Raw genomic sequence first — 15,959 nt, 5'->3', positions numbered from 1 at the left:
GATATATTCAGAAGACAAAATGAACGAGATTGTTAGTATCTTTACACATTACAGCAGAAAAGTCCTACTCCTCAAAGAATTTTGTAGCTAAGTCTGTACAGAACTCCTCCTCACCAACATGAGCTCAGCATGGAACAGTGGAAATTACCTGCACAGATGACACCTGCATCTTCTTTGTGCTGACAGTTATGATTGAAAAATCCTTCATGATAACATTGGTCTAGACGGGTCTCATTCCCATAACAGTCCACACCATCCAGAAGAATCCCTCCGCTGCCTTCTTCAAAATAAGCTTCCCCTGGAGCGGAGATGGCTGCACCACAGCCAGACTGTCTGCACACCACCTCTGCGTTCTCCACCTTCCAGTTATCATCACAGACGGTATTCCAAGTTCCATTATAGAAAACCTCAACGCGACCTTCACAGCGATGCGTTCCACCAACCAAACGTGAGGGTAACAAATCTGTAAGACATACAACAATGCTCTTCCTATCTTTTTACAAGGGAGAGATTGCAAGGCATTGTGAAAGATGAGGAAATTTTCCCTAACCTTCTGTAGCCAAGGTCAGGGTATGTGAAGAAACTGTACCAGAGCAGTCCAGCTCAAAAAGGCCTATATTTTTTCCTCCCCCTCCTGATGCTGTTATGTGAGAGTTGATTATGGGGTTGGTAGAAATGTGCCTGATGGTACATGTCCTCTGACTCAAATTCCCCTCTCCAAGATACTATAAGCTCTTAAATGCCCTGCCTGCTAAACAATCCTTGTGGGCATTAATTAGTTAGGAACTAAGGAGTAATTTTACAATCATTAATCCTCCCAAAGGACCATTTAAAGGGACCAGACACTCTTCTGGTTTATAGAGGTAGAAACTGGATCTAGGTAATAGTCTGATGGTGTTCATTGCCTACCCCCTATTTCCGTCCCTGCATTAGGCTGCGAGTGAAGTGGAAAAATGGAGCAAGCAGTCTGTTTCACTCCACGCTATTGATTACCAACTTCAGCAAGAGCTCGCATAGGTTCATGCTGCCAAGGATAGTATGTATATATCATTCTATTTTTTGAAGAATGTCCATCTTTTAACAACAACAACAACATTCGATTTATACACTGCCCTTCAGGATGATTTAACACCCACTCAGAGCAGTTTACAGAGTATGTTATTATTATCCCCACAACAACAAACACCCTGTGAGGTGGGTGGGGCTGAGAAAGCTCCTAGAAGCTGTGACTGACCCAAGGTTACCCAGCTGGCTTCAAGTGGAGGAGTGGGGAATCAAACCTGGTTTTCCAGATTAGAGTCCTACTCTCTTAACCACTACACCAAACTGGCTTTCCTTTTGGAAGGCGGGCATACTAGGCTAGAACTGCTCCTATGCCAACAGGATTATTGTGTCAGCAGAAATCCTGCTGATGTAACAGGAAAGAGAAGATGGTTTTCTCATCTTACTGGAGCCTCCTGGGTCCCCTATTTTCCATAAAATCTCTCTCTTAATGTTTCATACCTGTGGGAGCACTGGTAGGTGGTTTGGTGGTAGACACAGTGGTAGCCCCAATATCTGCTTGAAGGGTGGGAGATGAAGTCACATTAGCTTCTTCTGATGGTGTTATAGATCATGAAGAGAAAAATGAAAGAAGGAATGGTCAACGCGTTGAGGCTTTCTTAAACTGGATAGCAATATCTTTATTTTATATTTCTGATTGTAACTGATTGCTGAGTTTGCCAGATTACTACACCTGTGCTAAAACAACTTGGTTTTTAATAGCAAAAGTAATTATGGCTGTTCTTTTTGAGTACTGACTTTTCTACTATAGTGATGTAACCATGAGAGCTGATTGGCCTGGGTTTTTGTACCAGTATCACCACATAAGGACACCAGAAGTGTCCATATAACCGTAAATGGGTTGTTCTCTAAGTATGAAATATTTCACCTCATTCAGCAACAACTGCATACAAACATCAAGTGCACACAGTTACAGCAATGACAAAATACCAGCACAGAATATTCAAATGCAGAAATCTTCTCCACAACTGATGAGAAGAGAAAGGACTGATTAAATTTTCTTTATAGCTTATGAGGGAAAAATAAGAACTTGAAGTTTGTGTATTTAAGTTTAATGCTAAAAGCTGCACTGGTACTGGGGAGTATTTTTCCTCTTGGGTTTAGAAGGACAGGTTGTTTCTTTTCTGCTGTTCATACTGAACTCACAGAGTGCATGGAAGTTCCAGTCTCTGCCCCAAACTGTACTGATATGGGGGGGAAATGCACACAACATGTAAAAATACCACTCATTTTTTAAAAAACATGACATAGGAAAAAAATAACTTCAAGCAGAAGAGGCAATATTCAGATGCATTCCAGACAAACAGTCCTGAACCAAATTCTGACAAAAATATATTCACAATATATATTTGAAACTCCTAGCTTTTCCTAATCCGATTTGTTGGCTCTGGGAAAAAAATCTAGAATTGCCATGGACAGAGAGCCAAAGTTCTCCTGTAACTCCCAGCAGACTGATTTTCTTCAACCTTGTAAATTACACCACACCCATTTTAAGTAATGAAAATACTGGGGTACTAGATGCTTACTTGGCCAACGGGGGGAAAAGGTGGGGGAACGCGCCTCCCAGGGCATGCTCCTGGATGGTGTGGCACACTCCCATCCACCCCACTTGTCTAATTTGGGTCCCAATAGTAAGACTAAGGAGGGCTCCCCCATGGTATACAATAATGTTATATACTATAGGTACATGTTTTTTTTAAAAAAAATTAAATGTAATAATGTGCAGAAGTGCAAAGTGCTGAATAAAAGGAAAAACAGTATCAAAAAGTCATAGATAAATAAATAAATACATAAATAAATAAATTACTATGAACAATGGTAGCCAAGATGCAGAGGAGTTAGCCGTGTTAGTCTGTGGTAGCAAAATCAAAAAGAGTCCAGTAGTATCATGCATCTGACGAAGAGAACTTGATTCTCGAAAGCTTATGCTACAATAAAATTGGTTAGTCTTAATGGTAGCCAAGACATACAATAGCAGATTAACTGGTCTTCTATGACCAATTTAAGCCTGCCTGCTTAAATCGTTGAGAGGCTTTCTATGCTAAAATCCAAATAAGGGAAGTTTAGAAAAGGTCGCAGTTGTTTTGCAGAGTTTTATCGATTATGGGTCGTTCCTACCAAAGATGAGGTAGAATCCGAGAGATCTGATTGGTTGAGAGAGGTGGACAGATATGCCCAAAAGAGTACAAAGGTAGATGTGAGACTTAAGGGGGGGCTAGGTTAGGGAGAAAACCATCTTAGTCCCATCTCACTCCTATTTTGCAGGTACACTGTCCAGAAGGACAAAAGCTTTCCAGGGCCCTCCTGGCAGGACTCCCGCATTCTGCAGTGGGCCAATTTTGGCCTGTTTGGGGCCTAAATTGGCCTGCTGTGAAGCTCAGGAGCTCTCCAGGGCTGTTCTGGCAGTACTCTGATGCTCTGCAGCAGACCAAATCATGCCCATTTGGAATACAGGAATGCTGATAGGGTGGTACAGCATTGTCATGCAGGGCCCTGGACCTCCACAATAAAGGTGAGTGCTGGGTCTCCCCTCTCCCACTGGGAGGTAACATGACCTGGCAACCTTAGCCCCACCTGTGGTGTCCTCCACAAGTTGGTTGCAGCTGCTGCTGGGTGGCAGGAGGAAAAGTGATGCTGGCAAACCCACCCTAGCTACTAAGTCCCTTTGCCAGATGACGTCAGAAGTGGCAATGGCTTAAGATGGGGCCCTACTAGGGCTGCCAGACCCCTGGTGGGGGCGGGGGAATCCCCCTCCCCCACTCTGCCACCCCTCCCCCTCCCTACCTGGCCAGCGGGGGGGGCGCACCTTCCATGCGCACCCCCCTGTGGTGCTGTGCACCCCCACGCACAGCAACCTCCAGGATCAGGCCTGTTTTGGCCTGGATCGGGGCCCCTGTGGAGCACGGGAGCATTCCTGCACTCTGCAGGGGCCCACAACAGGCCCAATCCGCACCAAAATGGGCCCGATCCGTGCCAAAATGGGCACGGATTGGGCCCGTTGTGGGCCCCTGCAGAGCGCAGGAACACTCCCGCGCTCCACAGGGGCCTAAAACGGGCCCAATCCTCATCAAAACGGACCTGATCCGTGCGAAAATGAGTGCGGATCGGGCCCGTTGTGGGCCCCTGCGGAGCGCAGGAACGCTCCTGTGCTCCACAGGGGCCCACAATGGGCCTGATCAGCACCCAAACAGGCTGCGTGGTGATGTCACTTCCCAGCAGTGACGTCATGATGCTTGCTGGAGCGCGCGCACGCGCGCGCGCTCCACGCGCGTGCACCCCCCCTCCAGGTAAGAGCCAGGTCTCAATCTCCCGCTGGGAGATCGAGGGGGCCTGGCAACCCTAGGCCCTACTGAGACAGAAGCTGCAGTGGGGATAGGGCCCTGTGGGACACAACAGTTGGCAATTAAGTCAGACAGCAGGGACCTGGAGAAAGCTGCTGTGGTCACAACAGTACCACCAGTGCAACCTCCCTGGGGCCAGGCATGACCTCTTCTGGGTGGGAGGAAGAAAAGGACTGTGATGTGGGACACAGCAACCAGCAACAAAGCTGCATGATGAGTAGCTAGGCTAAAATCTGGTTGAAATGAGAGAAGGCAGCCACACTCTATGAGGTCACAGAGCTTTTCTCATTGACCAAGGAGGCCGGCACCCAACGTAACAAATTTGCTGAGTTGAGGTATTGCCCCCAATTTTGAGCATTTCTCTTCTACTGTGATTTTATTGTGACCAGGACTGTATATCAGCATCCAGGGAAAGAAAAAGGGTGAGGAAGAGAAGCAGTTAGCAACTATAATTTCGGCATGCAGAAAAGACACCTCAAGGGCAACTCAACAACAGCTTCAAAAAATTTGCCCTATGTGCACATGGGAAAAAGTCAGGGAAAAGACTAGGAAAGGTCAATTCTGCATCTCATACCTCCTTTCCTCATGTGGAGATCGAGAGAAGCAGAATGGAATCTGAATCGCTCTAAACTGTCCATGTGGCCATAGTCCAGGGTGCCCATGTTCTTGATTAAAAATATTTGCCTGAAAAGGTTGAGTTTTATTTAAAAATTAATTTAGTTGGCGGTCTGATTAATAATTTTCAGACTGCCATTTACAGGACTTCAGTGAAAGAGAAACAATTTGTGGATTTTTTTTCAGATGCTCCCGAGGAAATTGCAACATTTGAAAAATGGCAGCATTTGAAGAAAATATTTCTTCCGGTGAATGTAAATAAGGGGTTTTGTAGATGAATTTGATTGTCATCGAAACCTGAGCTTTGTTGATGATGAAACTATCTCTGAACTATTGCTTATTATACTTGTTGGACCTCCCCTTTCACACTTTGACCCTAGACACCAACAGCAAGAAACAAAATCAGGATATTGTGTCAGATGATAACATAATGAACATTTGGATTTTTCAATAAAAACGTAAATTTAGTATGTTTTAATCTCTTAATTCCTTATCTATAGGGAAATAAAATCCTGCCCTCAAGTCATAGTTGACTTATGGCGATCCCTGCTGGGGTTTTCATGGCACGAGCCTAACAGAGGTAGTTTGCCATTGCTTGCCTATGCAAACCTGGCCTTCATTGGAGGTCTCCCATCCAATTACTAATAAAGGCCAACTCTGCTTAGCTTTTCAGACATGATGAAATCACCCTCTCTTGGGCTATCCAGGTTAGGGTTTATTTATAGTACCAGCAAGGGCTTTTTTTCTGGGAAAAGAGGTGGAGGAACTCTCTATTACTATATGTTCAATGAAGCATATAGTACTATACTATTACTATATGCTCCCGGGAATGTGCGATGATGTCACTCCTGGAAGTGATGTCATCATGCAGGGTGCAGCCATCCCCTGAAACATTCCCTCGATCTGGGCCCACTCACCTCCCCGCCTCTTACCTGGCAGCAATGTTTCCTCTAAGAGGTGCAGTGTTGTGAGCCAGAAATCTACTTTCTGAGCAGCAACTTGCAAGTTTTGAGCACGACTTTTCCAAAACCAGAATCTGTTTGATTAAAAGACTTTTGAATTAGATTGTTTGAGGCACAGGTATTGGGTGCCATCAATATGTTGATGACATCCATTTATTCAGGTGGTTCTCGAAAGCTTATGCCTCAATAAAGTTGGTTAGTCTTAAAGGTGTTACTGGACTTTTTACTATTTTGCAACTACAGACTAACATGGCTAACTCCTCTGGATATTAAAGAGTGCATCTGTAATACATGGAGTTCACTGCCACATAAAGTGGCAACTGCTAGAGGGTATTAGGGATTTTAAAGATGATTAGAGAAGTGTGTGAATGAAAGGTCTATTCACAGTTATTTTAGCATACCCCCTATTTCCATCCCTGCATTAGGCTACGAGGGAAATGGAAAAATGGAGCAAGCAGTCTATTTCACTCCACTCTATTGACTACCAGCTTCAGCAAGAGCTCATATGTGTAATCTGTGTTCATGCTGCCAAGAATAGTATGTATATATCATTCTGTTTTTGAAGAATTTCCATCTTTTGGAAGGAGGAAATACTAGGCTAGAACTGCTCCTTTGCCAACAGGATTGTTGTGTCAGCAGAAATCCTGCTGATGTAACAGGAAAGAGAAGATGGCTTTCTCATCTTACTGGAGCCTCCTGGGTCCTCTATTTTCCCTAAAATCTCTCTCTTAATGTTTCATACCTGTGGAAGCACTGGTAGGTGGTTTGGTGGCAGACACAGTGGTAGCCCCAATATCTGCTTGAAGGGTGGGAGATGAAGTCACATTAGCTTCTTCTGATGGTGTTATAGATCATGAAGAGAAAAATGAAAGAAGGAATGGTCAACACATTGAGGCTTTCTTAAACTGGATAGCAGTATCTTTATTTTATATTTCTGATTGTAACTGATTGCTGAGTTTACCAGATCGCTATGTATTTTTCGGGTGGGTCTGAACACTGCTTGAAGGTTATGCTTTTTCATAAGCTTTCCCATCTGATCAGTAATTCCTTTGATATATGGCAAAAACACTTTTCCTGTAGGAGACTGTTTTCCCTTGGTTGTTTGATTCATCCTGGGTTTGATTGCTCTTCAGATTTCATTTCTGGAGTAGCCATTTGCCTGAAGTGCGTGGTTTAGATGATTAATTTCCTCACTGAGAAAGTGAGAAAAATACAACAGATGCTACGATCAGCAAAAGACAGTAGAGACCCCCTCACCTCTGCAGGAGTATACCGTATACCCTGCAGCTGTGGACAAGTTTACATCGGGACCACAAAGCATAGCATCCAGACAAGAATAAAAGAACATGAAAGACACTGCAGACTTGGACAACCTGAAAAATCAGCAGTGGCTGAACATAGCCTAACGCAAACAGGGCACAGTATCTTATTCCAGGACACCAAAATACCGGACAACACTTCCAACTACTTTGTCAGACTGCACAGGGAAGCCATTGAAATTCACAAGCATAAGCAAAACTTCAACAGGAAAGAAGAAACCTTAAGAATGAACAGAGCATGGTTTCCAGTTCTGAAAAACACCAGGCTAACAAAACATTCTATCCCCGACAATAGCCCTGCAGAGAAGATTAGCACATCAAGTACCAATCCATATGCAAAAGAACCTCCTCAGGATACAGTGAAGCCTCCCTCCATTAGCATTCCACACCCTGGGAAACTCTTACAGGATGACTCAGCTCAACCCCACCCCTCCTGAGTAGATACAAATGACCTACATCTTTTCCACACTGGGACACTGAGAGATCTCTGTCTTTTGGTGCTACACCTCTGAAGATGCCAGCCACAGCTGCTGGCGAAACGTCAGGAACTACAATGCCAAGACCACGGCAATACAGCCCGGAAAACCCACAACAACCATCAATTATGACTGTTCTTCTTGAGTACTGAGATTTCTACTATAGTGAGTGATGTAACCATGAGAGCTGATTGGCCTGGGTTTTTGTACCAGTATCACCACATAAGGACACCAGAAGTGTCCATATAACCGTAAATGGGTTGTTCTCTAAGTATGAAATACTTCACATCATTCAGCAACAACTGCATACAAAAATCAAGTCCACACAGTTACAGCAACTACAAAATATCAGCACAGAATATTCAAATACAGAAATCCTCTCCACAACTGATGAGAAGAGAAAGGACTGAATAAATTTTCTTTATACCTTCTGAGGAAAGTTTGTATATTTAAGTTTAAGTATTTAAGTTTAACGCTAAAAATTGCACTGGTACTGGGGAGTATCTTTCCTCTTCGGTTTAGAAGGAAAGTTTTTTTTCCTTTTCTGCTGTTCATACTGAACTCACGGAGTGCATGGAAGTTCTAGTCTCTGCCCCAAACTGTATTGATATGGGGAAAAAATTGCACATAACGTGTAAAAATACCACTCGTTTCTTTAAAAAAGAGGATGTAGGAAAAAAAGAACTTCAAACAGATGAGGAAATATTCAGACGCATTCCAGAAAAACAGTTTGGAATAAATTCACAATATATATTGAAACTCCTAGTATTTTCAGATCCGATTTGTTGGCTCTGGGAAAAATTTCTAGGAGAATTGGCGCAGACAGAGAGCCAAAGTTCTCCTGTAACTCTCAGAAGCCTGATTTTCTTCAACCTTGTAAATTGCACAACACCTATTTTAAGTACTGAAAATACTGGGGTACTAGAAGCTTATTTGGCCAGTGGGGAGGGAGAAAAGGCAGGGAATGTGCCTCCCAGGGCATGTTCCTCCTGAGTGGTGTGGCGCACTCCCACCCACCCCACTTGGCTAAATTGGGTCCCAATAGTATGAATAAGGATGGCTCCCCTGTGGTATACAATAATGCACACTATTATATAAAATAGGTAAATGTTTTTAATTTTTTAAAAAATCTAATACAGTGCAGAAGTGCAAATACCAATGCCAAGAGGTCATAGGCCTCACCCCCTACCTGCTGCTCTGGCAACTAAGTGCTCCATTGATATTGTTCAATGACCAAAGGCAATACCTTTCCTGGCCCACCAGGCCAGTTGAACCAATGATACACTAGCTTGGGAACAGTGGGATGGTGAACTGATGAAGGGCAACTCCTTTTTGGAAAACATGCCTCAGTCCTACAGATCATGAACAATATGACAAAACAGATGTATTCAGGATCAGGACTGGAACAGAAAATGTAGACAAAGGAAGCTGACATAAAATGGGTTTGGGCGAATGCACAAGCAGGGAGTTAGATACAGTACTCATTTTCACATTTTCTTTTGATCTGGCAAAGGCTTCTTTACGTGATTATTTTACTTCCTCAATTTTACATTGTGACAGCTTCTTCTGAATATAATGTTTAAAATATATACTGGAAGACAAGTACCAGTCAAAAAGATTGTCTACATTCTATACCGTTGGAATATCAACTTGCCCCTTAGCAATATCAACTTGCCCCTGTTTTTATATTTATATAGATGTAGTATTTTAAATTGTGGTATGTAGTATTTTATACTTTTAATGGTAATAATGGTTGAATTGTGCAATGTGTTTTAAGTTTTGTTGTGATCTGCCCTGAGCCCGCTGGTGTGGGGAGGGCGGTGTATAAATTGAATGAATTAAATTAAATTAAATTGGCATTTTAAAGCAGTGAATAAATAACCTCAACAGTATTATAGAATCATGTATCTTTATGTACATGTATGTGAAGCGAGTTAACTGGTAGCCTAGTGTGCTACCCAAATGCTAATGATTACATATGCATGAAATAATCAGGCATAACACAAATCAATCATAAGGGATGAAGCACCACTTAACAGAGAAGAGCTATATTCAGAAGACAAAATGAATGAGATTGTTAGTATCATTATTACACATTACAGCAGAAAAGTCCTACTCCTCAAAGAATTTTGTAGCTAAGTCTGTACAAAACTCCTCCTCACCAACATGAGCTCAGCATGGAACAGTGGAAATTACCTGCACAGATGACACCTGCATCTTCTTTGTGCTGACAGTTATGATTGAAAAATCCTTCGTGATAACATTCGTCTAGATGGGTCTCATTCCCATAACAGTCCACACCATCCAGAAGAATCCCTCCGCTGCCTTCTCCAAAATAAGTTTCCCCTGGAGAGGAGATGGCTGCACCACAGCCAGACTGTCTGCACACCACCTCTGTGTTCTCCACCTTCCAGTTGTCATCACAGACTGTATTCCAAGTTCCATTATAGAAAATCTCTATGCGACCTTCACAGCGATGCGTTCCACCAACCAAACGTGAGGGTAACAAATCTGTAAGACATACAACAATGCTCTTCCTATCTTTTTACAAGGGAGAGATTGCAAGGCATTGTGAGAGATGGGGAAATTTCCCCTCCTCCTCTCTATCACAATAGCTCTACTTTGGTCAAGTTCAGGGTGTGTGAGGAAACTGAACCTCAGCAGTACAGCTCACAGAGTTTGGTGCTGTTATCTTACAGCTGGTTACTGAAGCTGGGGTTGGTGCATGTGTGCCTGATGGTGCACAGTCCCCAAGTCAAATTTCCCTCTCCAGGATCCTTTAAAGATATTAATAGGTTAGTAAGGGCTTGTAATTAGGATCTAAGGTAGAACCTTACATCCAGTTCTAATGAAAGAACCATTCCAAAGGGACCACACACTCTTACAAAATTGTCAAAAGAATTTATTTCCATGTAAGGTTCCCAACCTCTATGTGGTGACTGGAGATCTGGAATTACAACTGATCTCCCGGTTACAAAGATCAATTGCCCTGGAGAAAATTCCTGCTTTGGAGGATAAATTCTGGTTATATCCTGCCGAGGTCCCTCCCCCAAATCAACTTTCTCCTGACTCACCTCCAACATGTCCACATATTTCCCAGCCTAGAGTTGGCAACCCTACTTCCATGTAATGTGCTTAGAACAGGGTGCTTAGAAATGGGGTGTTAATTACAATTTTGAGTATACTTGTAAAGGCAGGGTAGGGTACAGGGTGATCTTAGCCAATGGGCAATAGGGCCAGAGGTCCCAGGCCCCACACTGGAGGACCTTGACCACTCATGGCCCCACCTCCCAATGGAGAGGGGGAAGAAGAACAGAAAATTCCCTTTGCAAGTCCTTGCAGGTTCCCCACCATACAGCTGGGCATGGCTCAGCTGGCACTACACAACTGGGCCATAGAGGAGAGTGAGGGTTGCCAGGTTTCCATACCCTCCTGGTGGGAGGGGAAGACCAGGCACTTACTTTTTTGATGTCTTCAGGCACATGCAAACTGTGCACATGCTCCCGGTCCGGCACGATGACATCACTTCCAGGAGTGACATCATTGTGCAGGCCCCAGGAATGCTCCCGGGCTTCACATCAGGCTGATTTGGGCCCCCAAATTGGCTGATTTGGCTGGCACGAAGCCTGGGAGCGCTCCTGGGGCCTGCATGATCACGCCACTCCTGGGAGTGACATCATTACACTGCACCGGGAGCACACCCCAGGAGGCCCATTGCCATGCCTTTCCCCATGCTGGCAGATGAGTAGTGGGGTGGGGGAAGAGGCTGGGAGAAGGGAATCTGTCATCCCCACTGGGGGAATGGCAAACCTAGAGAGAGGCTGGTGGGAGAGGTGGAAGGTGAAGACAAAGGGGCAGATAAAAGTGGGTGGGAAGGAGAGAAGGAAGCAGGAAAAGGAGAGAGGCTATGGGGGACAAGGAAGGGAAAAAGGACATGAGGTGGGAGGGGAAAATAAGATTCCCCCCTACAAGTTCTTGCAGGCTCCCACTTGTTTTATATTATAAATTGATTTTTCTTAACCTTCCATAAATAAACTCACCTGTTGGTTGACGTCCAGCTTCTGCAAATTCAGAAACAGAAATTACTATTTGTACTGCTACTGAATTGTATCTTTGTACAAATTATTGTGTTCATACATGTTAACTATTCTCTTAGTTAAGTATGAAGCCCTGAGATAATTTGCAACCTCACAACTCTGTATCCTGTGGAATTCAGCTGGGTTGGTGAGTGATACCCAGATTAACAGCAGTATGTAATAACTAGGCATGCTGCTGAACCATAATATTTCAATAGCTGTCTCTTGCTTACATGTTCTTCTTTATGAATGGTTAACAAGTTCTCAGTTAATAGTAATAATAGTTTAACTAGTCTGTAATAGCACAATTCAAGATATAGTAAGATGCAGGAATCTATCACTTTGAGTGTTGTGTAAGTACATTTGCTTTCTTGATTTATTTAAACTTTTTTAACCAGAAAAGATTTGAATCTGTAGTACTGAACATGCTTGCCATGTATATTAGAAACTGCATTATCTGATCCTTACTTGTTCAGCTCTTCCAGTTTTTCATATTAATTTGTTCTGTATGCTAGCATAACACCATCTAAATTACATTCCTGTTTATCCAACTTCTTATTGTCTAAATATTTTTAACATCTTTCCCAACCAGTTGAATAAATGAAGGTGTACTACACATTCAATAGTTGCTTTGTTTGTAGGCATTCTGATTGCAACATCATATCTTGATATAGCTGGTGTTTGTTTGCCGTTGTAAAAGTCCTGCATTATTTGAAAGTAAAAGAAGACATTACCTGAGCAGATGACACCAACATCTTCATTGTGTCCGCAGTCATTTTTGTAAAAGTCAGAATGAGAACAGTTCAAGATGTGGGATTCGTTCCCTTCACATTTTACTTCATCCAACATGATGACTCCTGAGCCTGGTTCAAAATAAGCCCATCCTACCACAGTAGTTGGCTCTCCACAATCAAGTTGTTTGCATAGTACGCGTGCCTCATTCATATCAAAGTGGTCATCACAAATTGTACCCCAAACTCCTTCATGAAAAACCTCTACTCTCCCAGCACATCTATTCCATCCATTTGCAAGACGTACTTGCTGTGCACCTTTTCAAAACATAAAAGAAGTGTTTATAAGTAAAGTACATCAAGCACTATTCTCTATTTTTCAGAAATGCAAAGTCACATTTTGGCAAGAGGGTTTGGGGGTCTATGAAAAAGGTAATGGGGGTAATGTACACATATAATTTTATTGTGCCTTAACTTCTGAGAGGATTGACTATCTACAGAAACTTCTGAGCAAGTTTCCTGGTGCAATTTGGAAAGCCCAGTAAACCATGAGCAAGTGCTAGAGCATGCACACACACAGACTGAGGACTGAAAAATCAAGATCTGTTTCTTAGAAACATATCAATCTGAAAAATCAAGATCTGTTTCTTAGAAACATATCAATCTTGATTTTTCAGTCCTCCTTTCAGTCCTCCTTCATGTGAATCTGCTCCTCTGTTCAAAATTTCAGTCTCTGAAATCTGGTTTTCATCTGTTTGAAAAACCTGCTTTGACTGCGTTATATTTGAGTAGTTTGCCCATGAGAATTACCAGTAAACCAGAGAAGAACAAATGTGTTCTTTCTGATAATCAGGACGTATGTTTTTTCCTAAGCAAAACCTGTAACTTCAAATTGTAAGCACAACACATTAAAAAAAAACCCCTCTGTACTTTTTCCACTGATGAACTTCTATCCCTTTTCCATTGAACATCAAACATATGGCATTACCAGATAAAATTTTAATTTTATTGTGGTTTATTATGCAGTGATTTTTCTGAATATTTATTTTAGTTAAATAGATGTGCTGCTAGTTTCAAACTAAATTCTACTTCAAATGTAATAAGACAACCCCCGACACAAATAGCCTAGGCAATATAGACACAATACCTGATTTGTAAAGAAGAGCAGAATGTAATAAGAGCATCCAAAAGAAGAATGTTTGAGAACGCATGCTTTCTGCCTTCCAAAGGAAAGGCAAGTTTCAGAATTTATACAAGTTCTAACCTGTACCGGAAGGCATGAGCTAATGCAATTTGATCTTTCTTCGTGAACTCTCAACTCTATGACAAGGAAGTCTGGGATATGTGCATTTCGTAATATATATCCCTGTAAATAGATAGTTACTGATGATAATTGCTCTGGAGATGCCAGTGGAAGGTCAGTTGTAAAACATTTAAGAAATACTTTTGAGATCATGCATAATGCCGCATAATGGAACACCAGGAAATGCAAGTTTTCAAAGGTAATCATATAATCTGCTTTCCAAATGTCAGAGACGCAGAGCAGTCTTGCAGGAATACTATCAGAGTGGTTAAACATTTTGGTAAGGTCTATGTACTACACACATCTAGCTTTCACTGTAAGCTCCCTCCATTTGAATCCTGTTTATTCTGAAATGGTGCATTAGGTCCATCTAGTCAAGCATTCTGTTCATCATGGAAGAAAAATTTCTCTTTCCCCACTTTCTTTATTGTATAACTTTATAAAAAGTTGTGCTTGCAGGAGAATGAATCAAGCAAGAATTTGCTGGCTTGCTGCAGAAGGTTAGTGGTAGCTAAGGTCCATCTAGGCTGACCTTTCTCCACCTTTTTGCAGGTCTATAACCTTAGTGGAGCTAGAGGCATTCCTGGCAGAGGATGGTGTGATTAAATAATGCTTTGCCTGAGTATTTGTGCAGGAATTTTCTATTTCATGAATGTTGAATTGCACTCTGTGAATACTCAGAGGTTATGCTCAAAATACCCTGAAATGTAGACTGGTTAAAGAGCTAGTTCTCCCCCCCCCCCACCCCAAGTCCTTCTGAATTCTAGGTGTAAGTTGGCATACCATTGTATGGTAATGATTGTGGCCCCAGAGGACAAAGGAGAGCCAGGTGAGGCAGGAGAGCATGTATCAAATAAAGACCTTCAGCCTCAAAGAAACCAAGTGGTCACTTTCTCCACCCTGCCCACCTTGGTTAATTTACAGGGGCATTATTTTGGGGGCTGGGGGAAGAAGAAGGGCACCCTTAGAGATTTTGGGGAAGCCATGCTTTAGAACAGACTCACTTCAGTCTTTTGGAAGAAGTAGCTTGTCACGGTAGATATGCTTTGACACAAGTTTCCTGAAAGATCTTAGCACCCCTTTTGAGTCCCCCCCCCATTTTGATACAGAGGGCACCAGTTTCTCTTACGAGAATTCTCTAGGAGAATCAGGCTTAATATTTGCCCTCTCCCCTTTCATGGTCCTTGTAAATGTGGATCAAACTGGGTTTAATGTGGTTTACAGAGCCTGACTACGGTTGCCCTGGGCGCTGGCAACCATAGATCCGGCCCTGGGAATGTCCCCTCCCTGAGGGATGGTGGCTCGTTGCCGGGTTAAAAACTTCCCCCCTCTACTCTAAGTGCGTGTGTGTGCGTGTGAATGTCCCCTCCCTCCCTGAAGGGAGGCGGCTCATCGCCGCCTCCCCCTGCCCGCCAGGCCTGGCGGCCACTGCCACCAACCACCATTCCTATATCACTGGAAACAGCGGGGCGCCCTCCCACTTTGGCCTTCCCAATTCCAGATCGGAAATGGGACTTGATCAGTTAGAATCGGTGGCCTGGGTTCGGCAGCAGCCCGGATCCACGAACGGCTTAATCGGTATTTTTTTTTTGGATCGTGCCCATCTCTAGTGCAGATCCTCAGGCTGTATTAATGTTGCCAGCCCAAGGATGGCAACTAGTTGGAGACTCGCCTTACTGGGGGGGGGGGCTGGGCACAACCTGGCTGGCAGGGGGAAAAGGCGGGGGAATGGGCCTCCCAGGGTGCACTCCCGGCATGGTGTGATGACATCAATTCCAGGAGTGAATCCTCACGCAGGTCCCAAGAGTGTTCCCACACTTCATGCAGAGCTGATTTGGGCCTCATATGAACCAATTATTCAAGAATCGGCCTTGTGCAAAATGTGGGAGCACTCCTGGGGCCTGCGCAATGACATCCCAGAAGTGACAATAACATGTCTCCCTCAGGAGCATGTGTGTGCTTTGTGTGCATGCACGCAGATGTCTTCAAGGTAAGTGCCAGGTTATCCCCTCCCTCTGGAAGGGAAAGGGGACCCAACAACTCTACCTGGAAGTGATGTCATCACATTGCCAGA

The 15,959-nt window shown here is 43.4% G+C and overlaps 1 protein-coding gene across 1 annotated transcript in view; it reads right to left on the bottom strand.

The window, feature by feature from the left end:
• LOC129331770 (deleted in malignant brain tumors 1 protein-like) overlaps nucleotides 1-13,794 on the bottom strand; it is a gene marked incomplete at its 3' end in the record, with an annotated part of 28,745 nt that extends 14,951 nt beyond the window's left edge. The window contains exons 1-7 of the mRNA XM_054982275.1: nucleotides 13,730-13,794; nucleotides 12,586-12,900; nucleotides 11,816-11,836; nucleotides 9,972-10,286; nucleotides 6,723-6,815; nucleotides 1,504-1,596; nucleotides 149-463 (exon numbers count right to left, since the gene is read on the bottom strand). Of these exons, the coding sequence (XP_054838250.1) occupies nucleotides 149-463; nucleotides 1,504-1,596; nucleotides 6,723-6,815; nucleotides 9,972-10,286; nucleotides 11,816-11,836; nucleotides 12,586-12,900; nucleotides 13,730-13,793 (1,216 nt within the window). The remainder of the gene's footprint in view (nucleotides 1-148; nucleotides 464-1,503; nucleotides 1,597-6,722; nucleotides 6,816-9,971; nucleotides 10,287-11,815; nucleotides 11,837-12,585; nucleotides 12,901-13,729) is intronic.
• Between the last annotated feature and the right edge of the window lie 2,165 nt (nucleotides 13,795-15,959).

The sequence above is a fragment of the Eublepharis macularius genome, chromosome 6 (genome assembly GCF_028583425.1).
Source record: "Eublepharis macularius isolate TG4126 chromosome 6, MPM_Emac_v1.0, whole genome shotgun sequence".
NCBI classification, from domain to species: domain Eukaryota; kingdom Metazoa; phylum Chordata; class Lepidosauria; order Squamata; family Eublepharidae; genus Eublepharis; species Eublepharis macularius.
The sequence above is the reverse complement of the archived record's forward strand: the minus strand, read 5'-3'. Positions and strand labels throughout refer to the sequence as shown.